General features: G+C 51.9%; 1 protein-coding gene across 1 annotated transcript in view; it reads right to left on the bottom strand.

Moving 5' to 3' along the window:
- DCHS1 (dachsous cadherin-related 1) overlaps positions 1–7831 on the bottom strand; it is a 48843-nt gene extending 41012 nt beyond the window's left edge. The window contains exons 1-2 of the mRNA XM_084493029.1: positions 7412–7831; positions 1269–3077 (exon numbers count right to left, since the gene is read on the bottom strand). Coding sequence (XP_084349155.1) covers positions 1269–3020 — 1752 coding nt within the window. The 5' untranslated portion in view covers positions 3021–3077; positions 7412–7831. The remainder of the gene's footprint in view (positions 1–1268; positions 3078–7411) is intronic.
- Positions 7832–12671: the final 4840 nt, after the last annotated feature.

Genomic DNA, 12671 nt, shown 5'->3' with positions numbered 1-12671 from the left:
AGCAGATGTGTGAGCTGTTTGCTTTGTGCTGGGGCCACGCGGGAGTTACCTGCGCTCAGCCCAGACGCGCTGTTTCCAAACGAAACATGAGGGCTGAGCCAAGACCATCGAAATCTGGCCAAATCCTCAGTTGCTGCTGGCCTCCGGGCCAGCGCCTCCCCCTGTGCTGTGCGAGCCGGGCTGGCCCCCACGCTGTGCCGGTCCTCACCGTGGCCAGGCCTCGCACACCCAAACAGTTTCTTCATGCCATCCCTGTGGCTCTGCGCCACCCCAGCTCCTCTGTGGAACCCGCTCTCCCTCCTGCCTCTACCCATGCTTGTGGCCAGGAGCCCAGCTGCCATCGCCAATTGCATTTCCAGAACACCTTCCTGCCCAGCAAGCAACACTGAGCCGGACGGCACAGAGGAGCGGGGACTTCCCCTGGGGCTGCTGCAGCCAAGATGTCCCTGCGCACACCTGGGGCCTCCACACTCCCCAGAGCTGCTCCACCCCTGCCCTGGCCCTGAGCCCACTCCCACCCTTGGCCTCTGCCCTACCTCTGTCCCCAGCCCTGGCCCTAGCCCCACCCCACCCACCTGGGACAAGGCAGCGTGTTGCCCTGAACAGACCTTCGGAGTCATACAAATGGCATCACTGCCGTGCATCCACAGAACCTGATAGAGGTGCACAAACCCTTCAGGCCTCACCTGAGACCTCTTACTGCTTGAAGGCTGATGCAGCAATTGCGTCTCAGTTCAAATTCCAAAGATGCTGCTTCCAAGGTAATACAACAACGCCAATCATGCATAATTAATGCTAATATTCACAACTAGCCTTTCAAACACTGATGAACTTCACCTAATCATCTCACAGGGGTAGAGAGAAGTTAGCAGCTTCCTACAGATTTGACCCTTGTTCCTGAGCACCATTTCTAGTATCCTGGCCTGAAAGGCTGCTCCATCCTTGTGCCAGCAATGCCTTGTACTGTGGTGCACAATGTTAGCTGATGCCAATGAAATGCTTTGCACAAAGGAATTCCTTGAGATTTGCCCACAGTATCAGCGATATTACTCAGTACTTACATGCAGAAACGGTGTAACACTGTTCTGCCCCATTTCCCACTCACATTGAGTAGGGATTTCTGTGTTCTAGCATTCCTGCTGCCATCAGGACCTATCTAAGCCATGAAAACTGCACTAAACATCCTTCAGTGGCAGGTCTCCCATCCCAAACCCCTCATAGCCTTGGCTGTGCCCTCCTCAAGATCAACTCCTGACAGTTGTGCCTACCTGTAAGAAGCAGGTCCCAACAGGGGTGTTCTCCTTCAGGGACACATTGTAGAAATTACTCCTGAACACTGGCTCATTGTCATTGACATCCTGCAGGGCCACATGCACCACAGCTGAGGAAGAGAGGGCAGGAGTTCCCCTGTCCGTGGCCAGCACTGTCAGCTGAGGTTGAGGATCCTTCTCATAATCCAGTGGAGCAGCAGTAGTGATGATACCTGTAGCAGGGTCAATGGCAAACCAGCTGGAGTGGGTGTCATGGCCATGCATGATACTGTACCGCACCTCCCCATTGGGACCCTGGTCTTTGTCTCGAGCTGTCACTTGCAGGACAAAGCTGCCTGGGTACACAACCTCAGGAATGCTCTGTTTGTACTCCTGTTGGTCAAAGAGTGGAGGGTTGTCGTTGATATCCACCACCTGAAGCACAAAGGTTGATTCTGCCCGGAGTGGAGGTGTTCCTGAATCAGTAGCTGTCACCCGCAAATCATAGGAGTCTCTTTCTTCACGATCCAGGAGCTGGTCCACACAGATAAGGTAGATGATGTTGTCCTTGGTAGTGAGGGCAAACTTACCATCCCCTCCCTCCAGTGTGACATTGACATTGGAGTATTCACCATAATCTGGGTCAGAAACAGAGATGCGGGCCACATACTGGCCGGGCTGGGCTCCCTCAGAGATCTGAGGGGAGCCATCTTCACTCAGAAAGATGATAGTCATGGTGGGCTGGTTGTCATTGTAGTCACGCACATGGATAGTGACAAAAGCTGTAGTGACCTCAGGATGGACAGCCTTATCCCGTGCCTGTACCACCAGCTCATGCACCTTCCTGACTTCATAGTCCAGACCCTTGTTGAGCTTGATGACTCCAGTTCGGGAGTCAATGGTGAAGTACTGGTCAGGATCACTCTGTCGACGGTTGATCTCATAAACCACATCCCCATTTTCTCCTTCATCTGCATCAGAGGCAAAGACCTGAAGGATGCTGCTGCCAGGTTTCAAATTCTCTGATATAAGAGTATGATAGCGGCTCTGGTTGAAGGTAGGAGCATTGTCATTGATGTCCTGGATAGAGATATCCAGCGTCATCTGGGTGCTCCTGGGAGGGGAGCCACCATCATAGGCTTCCAAAAGCAAGGAGTATGATGATCGGTTCTCCCGATCTAAGACATTGCTGACCACCAGATCCAAATACAAGACCCCATTGGGTCCTCGCCGTGTTTCCAGGCGGAAGGCCTGCCCCACATTGTCACCCTTAATCACATAGCCTTGGGTATTCAGCAGGCCACTGTCAGCATCAAAGGCTGGGTCCAAGGGAAATCTGCTGCCAATGGGTGTGTGCTCTGGAATCTGGAAGGTACTGTGTTGCTTGGGAAAGGCTGGAGCATGATCATTGATGTCATTAACTTGGATATTCACTTCTACTGTGATGCCCTCTGGAGTAACAGCAATGAAGCTGTAACGGTCCCGGGTCTCTCGGTCCAGGACACGGGCTGTTTTGATGATACCCGTGTTCTCATCTATTCCCAAGTCAGTGGCAACACCACTGCCCTCCTGTGCTGATATAAAATACATGTAGGCACTGGTACCAGGTGGCAGGCCAGCACTGATGTCCCCAATGATGGTGCCAGCTGGCTGTTCCTCATCTATTTGTAGATCCAGGGTACCCAGGACGGCAGAGCCCTTCCCTGCTCTCAGGCCCCCAAGGATTAGCAGCTCCAGAAGAAGCACGGCTGACCCCTTCATCTGCTCCATTACTAGGGACTTGCAGAGCAGAAGGTTGCTCGATCTTCTGTGCAGTGTGCTTTAATCCTGCAAGGAATGCAGACCAGAGGCTGGTTAAGAGGGAGCAGCAAAGGAATGACAAAAGAAAAACATGTGGAGGGAAAGCCTACCAGGTATCTCCTGCCTGATTGCTCTGTATCACTTATCCCTCATGAGATTAAAAGGTGTTAGAGCAGAGGGTGCCCAGAAGGAAGGCCTAGGACAGTGCCTTACGTCAGATAAGCAGAGCACACCTGACCTCTTGCTGAGGTTACTAGCTGGTACCCTATCACATAAGCTATTTTCTACACAGCCAAGCATTCTTCCCAACCACCAGCTCTCCCAGCAACATTGGAGCCAGCTGCCCTACAGCAGACGGTTCCTGTGCCTTTAACAGCTGAATGCTTCCAGTGAGGCTGAGAAAGGCTGTCTGCAAGACCACAGAGATTTTTGGACAAGCAGCAGCCTAGCACCTCTCTATACTGAAAAATACAATCTTAAACTGGGAGAGAGCCCAACAAGTGACCCTGCTGAATCCCCCCCTCCCCAGTAGCATGCTTTTCAGGACAACAGGGATTTAGGCTCAAAAAAATGTGAAGTGCAAATCGGGTGTCCCTAGAAGGGAGCAGCAGAACTGGAGTGGGCTTACATCCAGTGAACAATAAATCAGAATGGCTCTATTGCAAAGGACATACCCACAGCTGGGAATGCCCAGGATAAAATCCTGTCCTCCTAGGGCGGACAGGGCCCATTGTTTGGCCTGGCACAGAGATCTGTGGATGCCCCAAGCTGGTACCATGGAGGGTGGTGGTGGTACAGTAGGAACGCAGCAACTCCCTCTGAACTGCCAGCTGCTCTGGCTCCTTCCCCGTCCCACACCCTCCCCTGCTCACTCTCCTCCTTTGTCTCCTTCTTACTGCTCCTTGCTCATTCTGGCTCCTTCACTCCATTTCCCCCTGCTGTAGCTTCATTTCACTGCAGCAGTGGGGGAGGGACGAGCAGGGAGGAGCAGCTCCCTGCAGCAACACCACTACTGGACACGCTGGACACACTCCCGGTGCCCAAAGGCAGTCAGCCCCCAAGGGCTCTGCCCACCCTCCCTGCGAGTAGCCAAAGCAACTCAGCAGTCAAAGACCTTGTGAAGAACACCAGCCCCAGTGCTGCTTTTAGCCCCCGGTAAACGAGGCTTAGTGGTCTGCAGGGATGGCGGCAGCATGAGCTCACACTTGGACTCTCTTGAAAGCATTTGCTGCTGGTCCCATAACCACACTCAGGAGCTGCTCATGTCAGACATAGGACGGCAGGAACCTCCCTGTCTTGGGGGACGGAGGTGGCTGATACTGCCTTAGTTTAGGGACTAAGAATGGCAGCCCTTAGTCTACAGAACCCTACAGCAGTGTTAACCCTTTCCAGGGGCTGTAGTATGGTTATTCTTTGGTCTTCTTTTCCACCTCAGGACATCAGTTTAGGTTGATTTTTCCTGTGGAAACCTTGGGTTAGTGACAGAAATAAAATTTTTAAAGTGTTTTCTTCATATGAAGAAATATCTGTTTACTTCAATGGGCTATACAAACTAGAAATCTACATGTATGTATACACCCAGTGCCTGACTTCATCCATGGCAAGTAAAGCCACACACTGTTCTTGCACCTAGCAAATATGAATCCTCATATCTGCTCCTCTCTTTCAGGAGCAGAAGTAAAAAGAAGTTACTTGTACTTGTGGGCTGCTAGCTGGTGACCTGCACCAATTCAGTGGTCCCAGTCAGGTCCGTCTCTTTCTATTGGAATTAATTAAATTTCTACAGCTGAAGGGGTAACTAAACACATCCAGAACTGGAGGAATGGGGCCCAAGTTTGCTTCTGTGATGAAACTGCATCATCCTAACTGTGACTCAGTTGCCCAGGTCATGGGAAGGTACAAGGCAGAGGGTTCAAAACCTTGGCAGGTGAGTAGATGAAAACTTAAGGAAAAGAAGGGTAGAAGAACTAGTAGACAGACATACAGAGAGAGGCAATGAGGTGATCTCAGTGGCTGAGGAAAGGATTAAGCTGGAAGGTCTTGGATAATGCCCAGCACTGATCAGGGCACAGATATGGGAACAAAAAAAAAAAAAAAAAAAAAAAAAAAAAAGTTTGATTCTTGATATGGCTTTTGGGAAGCAGAAGGGAGTGCAGTGAGGTTTTGTGGGCTACTGGCATGGGGGCAGGGAAACTGGTAAAGTCAAGCTGGAGAGTGCAAAGAGCAGTTGAGAGCACTGGGACAACCGAGGAACAGAGACTAGGGTTCTTGGGGTGAGGAAGAAGCGTTCTTGGGGTGATGAAAGTCTGTGTGAACTTCTCCCTTTCTATGCTCCCTGGATGCATATGGGTAGGTTCAAAGCCTAGCTACCTCTTAGGCAAAAGACGAAACTGCAGGTTGCCAGATTGCACGAGTCCATAGTACTAACAGACCTCTGTTCCTATGAAGTTTGCAGGCTTGGGTCGGCAAGGAAGACAGACGGCAGTGACCTCAGTGCATGCAGAGTCACCAAATCCAAACAGCTGCTTCCAATTAGCAGATAGCTCAGTGCTAGGGGCTGGCTCAACTGGTCCAGGCCCAGCCTGTGTAATGTGAGCCAGACTGCCCTGCTCCCTCTATGTCCCTCCCACCATTGGGCACTGAGTTCCCTAGTAACAATTGGCAGCAGAAGCCTCTGAAGAAAACTGTTAGCATCACAGTCTGTCCAGGGAGGAGGTTGGGGTCCAGAGCCAAGTAAGGAGGCTGACAGGAAGGGTGCTGCAGTATACAGAGGCATCCCCAGGCCTAGGGCTGATATGCCAGGGCACCAGAAGCACCAAGCCTAGGCTTACGAGATGTCACATTTAGAAAAAAAAAAAAAAATAAGGATTTACAGAAGGGCCAATGCATGCATCCCTGTCTGCCTACCAGTGGCATTGGATCTCTTGTCAGCCATGAGGATGGGAAAGCAGGCCTACACTGGCCCCAGCAGAGAAGCTAGAAATGCGCCCACTGTGCATGCCACAAACATATGTCAGAGCGCTTGCTGTGCAAAAGCTCCATCAAAGCTGCAGATGCTGCTTCCATATCCAAAGCCTCACATGAGAGGCCATGACTCATATTATCATGATTTTGAGACTCCAGTCCAGATCAGGAAGGATGCAGAAGCCTCTTTAATCTTTGCTGAGTACCACTCCACTGTCCTGGAACATGTTCTTCTCTTCTACATTCACACAGGTCTCTCTGAAGACTTTCTGATTCTCTGCCTTCAGAGATAGACACAGTCCAGCCTCACTTGCAGTGCAGCCCAAGGCTAACAATTCACTTTCAACTTCTATTGTCTACCATGACCTACAGTTAAGATGCCTCCTGGCCATTCCATCTCCTCCTACCTGGCCCTCTTGCACCAGCACTTCAATCCCATTCCCTATTGCTCGCTCCCTGCCCTGCCACACAGCTTTATTTCCCTCTAATATCAGACCCAAGTAATGAGTCTCATGAGGATGCAATCAAGTTCCACTTCATCCCTGGTGTACCCCATTTCTGTGCCATGCCAGGGCTCCATTTAGCCTGTCCTGTCTCTGAAAACACTCCCCCACATAGGAAACATCTCTAATAAAAGTTCCTCGCGCTAGCCAGTTCCCACAGTCCCGGCCCACAGGCATCTGAGCACTGGCTGGGCCTCTGCCATACTGTATGCCCACGACAGAGGTGGTCCATGTCCTTGGCTGCTTGCTGTCCAGTGGGTTCCCTGGTCACTGGCACTCCCAGGCTACCAGGGTTCTCTGTCACTCAGAGCTCTTGGGCCGTTTGACCCTGCACTGTTGGGGCTCCTGGCCCCACGGGGACTCCCAGCCGTCAGGCGCCCCCCCGCCTGCTGGTGCTCCCGGTCCCCGTGCACAGCCCTATTCCCTGGTGCTCCTGGGACGCCCTGCACGGTGCAGTCCTCGTGCCGGAGCTATGCCAGCCCCGGCCCTGGCCACGGCTCTACTCGGGCCCGCAGCCCCCGCCCGGCGCCTCCGCGGCTCCTTTGCCGTGACCGCTGAGCGCCCGCCCCGCGGCGGCTCTGCCTCTGCGGTGGCACCCCCGGCGCCTCGCCCGAGCCCGCGCCCGCACCGTCCCGCTCGTCCGCTCCCACCGCCGGCCCCGCTGCCGTCGCGCCGCGGGCGAGGCCGGTCCAGCCGCGGATCCGCGGTGCTGCGCCGCGGGCGCCCCCGCCCCCTCCCCCCCCCCCCCCGCCTCATTGTCTGCGCAGCGGAGGCAGAACAAAGCGCCCGGTCCCGGTCCGGCCCGGCCCGCCGTGCGGCGATGCGGACGTGCGGAACACCGGGCGCAGGCGGCGGGGCAACGGGCGCGGGTCGGTCCCCGGCGCTGGCACTTACGCCGTGCGTCCCGCGCTGGCGGCGCTCACATCCCGCAGGATACGGCCCCGGCGAGACGCCCCGCAGCCGCTCCGCTACCCCGGTGCTGCGGTATCCCGGTGCTCCGGTGCCGCAGCCGCTCCGTTACTGCTGGCCGCTCCGGTACCTCCGGCGCTCCGGTGCCCTCCGGTGCCGCGGCCCCCGCGGTGCTCCGGTGTCCCGGCCTCCCGCTGCCGCGGCCGTCCCGCTGCCGCGGCCGCCCCGCGGAGAGCTCGGCGGCAGGCGGCGGGTCGGCGCTGCCTCGGCGCGGAGGCTCCTGCTGAAACCCGACCCAGCGCCGCCCTCAGCCCCTCGCTCCCCCCGCCGCCCCCATCCCCGCCCCGCCACCGGAGCGCGCCGGCGGAGCGCGGCCCCGGAGCGGTCCCGTGCCGGGAGCCGTGGCGGTGGGACGGTGTGGCGGGACAGGGAGCACGAAGGGGCCAAGGGAGCGGCGGCGGGGACAGGGGCTGCACGGAGGGGAAGGAAGGGTTGCAACCGGGATAAAGAGGGATGGGGAGGAAGCAGTGGGCGCCGGGGGCCCGGGGAATGGGAAAGGGTAGGAAGGAGCAAAGGGCAGGGAGGTGGTGCGATGGTATGGGACAGACGGCTGGGCAGAAGGCGATGGAGAGAGTCGGTGGGTGGCATTGCAAGGATGTGGGGACAGGATCACAGGGGCACAGCCTGTTCGCCAGTCTTTACCACAGCTACTTTCTCAAGTGCAGAGCCCCGGGTACAAGATTCTATAACCTGCTAACACCTTGTCTCACATCAGGGCTTGAAACGTCTGGGCTGGACAGTACTTATCTGCTGGGGTGCATCAAGCACGGCATCGCTAGTAGGTCAAGGGAGGTGATTGTCCCGCTCTACTCTGCGCTGGTGCGGCCTCACCTCGAGTACTGTGTGCAGTTCTGGGCACCACAGTATAAAAAGGACATGAAACTGTTGGAAAGTGTCCAGAGGAGGGCTACGAAGATGGTGAAAGGCCTGGAGGGGAAGACGTACGAAGAACGGCTGAGGTCACTGGGCCTGTTCAGCCTGGAGAAGAGGAGGCTGAGGGGGGACCTCATCACAGTCTACAACTTCCTCGTAAGGGGGTGTCGAGAGGCAGGAGACCTTTTCTCCATTAACACTAGTGACAGGACCCGCGGGAACGGGGTTAAGCTGAGGCAGGGGAAATTTAGGCTGGACGTCAGGAGGGGGTTCTTCACAGAGAGGGTGGTTGCACACTGGAACAGGCTCCCCAGGGAAGTGGTCACTGCACCGAGCCTGTCTGAATTTAAGAAGAGATTGGACTGTGAACTTAGGCACATGGTCTGAACTTTTGGGTAGACCTTTTGGGTAGACCTGTGCGGTGTCAAGAGTTGGACTTGATGATCCTTAAGGGTCCCTTCCAACTCAGGATATTCTATGATTCTATGATTCTATGATTATCTATAGTGCCTGCCATGCAAGTGATTGGGGCCCCGCCAGTGTCTACTAAGAAAGAAAACAGGACAAGAGTGGGTTACCGTCAAGGCTGCTCCACTAGCGGATGGCTCCCTGTTTTAGCCAAGCATTGATTTGGGAGCTAATATTGTTCAGTATCTTCATATCTATGATGACACAAAATGCAAATTTTCAGGTGGTACTTAGGAGGGGCATCCGATATGTTGCACAGGAGAACTTAGATCCAGAGAGAAGTTTTAAGAACTGAGTCAGCAGAAACCTCATTAAGTTCAATAAAAGTACAAAGCTCTGCACCTGAAGCAGAACAACCCCGTAACTGGTACAGGCTGGGAACCAACTCGATGAGTTGCAGTCCTGCTGAGATCTACATGGAATTGGGGTGGACACTGAATGAAGTCAATAGTATGTTTTCATTGCAAAGAAGGCAATCAACACATTGTGCAACATTAGAAGGGCAAGCAGCAGGTCACAGGAAAAAGTCATCCCCCTCAGCCTGGCATACAGGGAAGCCGCACCTGGACACCTATCTACATTTTTGGTTCCCTCCATTCACGAAGGATATTGAAAAACTGTAGGAGATAGTTAGGGGCCTGGCACACAGATTTATGTGGACAGACTAAAGAAGCAACCCTAGCTGTACATACAGACTTGGGGATGAGAGGCTGGAGAGCAGCCCCGTGGAAAGGAATCTGGGGGTACTGGTTGTCATCAAATTGAATCTGAGTCAACAGTGTGCCCTGGCAGCCAAAAGGGCCAATTGTGCCCTGGGGTGCCTCAGGCATGGCACTGCTAGCCAGTCAAGGAAAGGGATTGTCCCACTCTGCTCTGCCTGGTGCAGCCTCACCTTGAGCACTGCATGCAGCTTTGGGCACCACAGCATAAGAAGGGCATAAAACTATCAGCGAACAGCCAAAGGAGGACTATGAGGAAGGTGAAAAGTCTGGAGGGCAAGACATATGAGGAGTGGTTGAAGTCACTTGGTTTGTTCAGCCGAGAGAAGAGGAGACTGAGGGGAGGCCTCATGGTGGCCTACAGCTTCTTCACAAGGGGAGAGGAGAGGCAGGTGCTGATCTCTTCTCTCTGGTGACCAACAATAGGACCCAAGGGAATGGCATGGAGCTTCATCAGGGGAGGCTAAGGATAAAGTTCTTCATTGAGAGTGTGGTTAGGCACTGGAACAGGCTTCCCAGAGAAGTGGTCATGGCACCAAGCCTGGTGGAGTTCAAGAGACACTTGGACAATGCTCTCAGACATATAGTCTGATTTTTGGGTGGTCTTGCGTGGAGCAAGGAATTGGACTCGACCATCCTTGTGGGTCCCTTCCAATTCAGGATATTCTATGATTCTATTATGCTATGATTCTAAGCAGTGCTTGCTTAGTCTAGTGATAAGTATGCTAAGGGGCTTCGTAATGGCACCCTAGCTGAAGGACAGGTAAAAAGATGACAGAGCCAAATGCTTCTTCATAGTGGTAGACAACAGAACAAGAACAATCACCATAATTATAGCTTGTGATATTCAGAGTGGTCATTAGGAGGAGTTTCTTCACTGGGGAGCAGTGCAACACTGGAAAAAGCTACTCACACAATCTCTACCCTTGCAAGTTTTCAAGGCAGATCTGACCTAGTATTGTTGACTGTCCTGATTCAAATGAGAGGCTGGACTATGCACCTCTGGACATCCCTTTTAACAGTGAAGGAATAGTCTACTATGAAATTACAGTTTTCATACTATTTCTATTATGTCAATCCTTAATAATATCTTTTTTCTTTTATGATGTTCTGGTCACCCACTATTCTCGCAAGGCCTCTTTACATTATTTCACTGATCAACCTTATCAGTATAACTTCCTCCCCCAAGATCTGCAAAAAATGAAATAGATGAGCTCCAGAACTGCATCTTGAAAAACCAGTGCATTCTCTCAAGCCTAGAAGTTCTGATTCACTGATAACCTTGCTGTTTTTTTTTTTTTTTTTTGCCAATCTTATACATCTTACAGTTTTTGTATTAAATTCTGTCTTCTCCATCTGAACAAATAATTTCTCATGTGGCATTATAGCATTGCAGTTCAGATAGTCTGATCTACCTTTTTTGCTGCTCCCCCTAAAAGATCACTTACAAAGAAAGTCGTCTAATGTGCTAGTCTGACAAACTTGCTGCATTTTATCACATTTGCCATTTCACAAAATGACATAATCACATAATCACAGAATCACAGAATGGGCGGGGTTGGAAGGGACTTTCTGAAGATCATCTAGTCCAACCCTCCTGCCGAGCAGGATCACCTAGAGCATGTTGTGCAGGATGGCAGCCAGGCGGGTTTTGAATATCTCCAGAGAAAGAGACTGCACAGACTCTCTGGGCAACCTGCTCCAATGCTCTGTCACCCTCACAGTAAAGTGCCCCCTCATATTGAACTGGAACCTCCTGTGCTTTAGTTTGTGCCTGTTGCCTCTTGTCCTGTTGCTGGGCACAACTGAAAAGAGATTGGCTCCATCCTCTCGATACCCTCCCCTCAGATATTTATATACATGTACATTAATGAGGTCTCAAATTTAGTGTCATGTTATCAAAATCTATACTGAAACCCCTGTAAACTTGTACAAGCAATCTGCATTTGCCTAGATCATTCACTTCAGTCCTTTCTTCAGTATCTGTGATGTTTGTTATTCCCTTGACATCAAGCCTGATCATTAAATACCTCTCTTCTTAGACCAGCAATTCTTACACAAATATCACCTCTAGCTAGAGATGAAAATTGGTCCTTTTTGTCTAATTCTAATAAATTAGAACTTATTACTATATATATATAGTAATGTGGATGTGGTCTACCTTGACTTCAGCAAGGCTTTTGACACCGTTTCCCATAGCATTCTCCTCAAGAAACTGGCTGCTCTTGGCTTGGACTGGCATACGCTTCATTGGGTTAGAAACTGGTGGGATAGCCATAGATAGAAAACATGGTCTCTGCGTTCTTTGTGTTTCTCTAGCTCAATAGGCAAATACTGAAGAGTAATGTGATGCCATGATAACCCTCATGTATCTATTGTGCCACCACAATGACCGTGATCCTCGAGTCCCACACATCCCTACCCTGGAACTGACTTTGCATGTTCCCACCTTCTTCAACAGCATGTGGAGAGTGGTCTGGCAGCTTAGCACCTTCCTGCTAGATGGCATCTTATGGTCTCCTGCTGCTAAACTAGATAGGAGCAATCTGGCAGATAGCCCAGGAGGAATGATTAAGTTGCTGGGAGGCTTCCACTCTTGCATGTTTGAGTCTGGCTCAGAAGTCCCAAACAGGAAATCCTTCTAGGATGTGCTTGGGCTCTGATTCTCGGATGTTCACAGCAAGCAAAGGCTTCCTGCATTCAGAATGGAGGTTAAAAATAAAAGAAATCAGGCACCTGCTAGGAGCATACATGGCCAAGAGGGGTAGGATGTGGGGGTCAGGAGTACAGCTCTCTCTAAGACATGCATAAGTGTTTTCAGTTGAGATCCCAAGTCTAACTCTGCCATGTGGAATGCTTTTGAAATCCATGAAGTATATGGAAAGAGATGCAAGGTCATTTCACCTGGCAAACAGCACAGTCATCTCAGCTTTGCAGCTCTATATTCACAGCCTGGTTAAAAAGAAATGCTGCTGGGGCACTGATGCTAGATATAACCTGACTAGCTGGATTTGAACCTTATAGTGAAATAGTTCTTCATCTCTTACTTTTTTCTAAATGGACACTAAGCTCCTGTCACATAAGGTTCTTGCAGCAGGCATATTTAGATGCCATGGTTTTATTCA

The sequence above is a fragment of the Aythya ferina genome (assembly GCF_964211825.1).
Source record: "Aythya ferina genome assembly, chromosome: 1".
NCBI classification, from domain to species: domain Eukaryota; kingdom Metazoa; phylum Chordata; class Aves; order Anseriformes; family Anatidae; genus Aythya; species Aythya ferina.
This window is presented reverse-complemented; position numbering and strand designations above follow the sequence as displayed.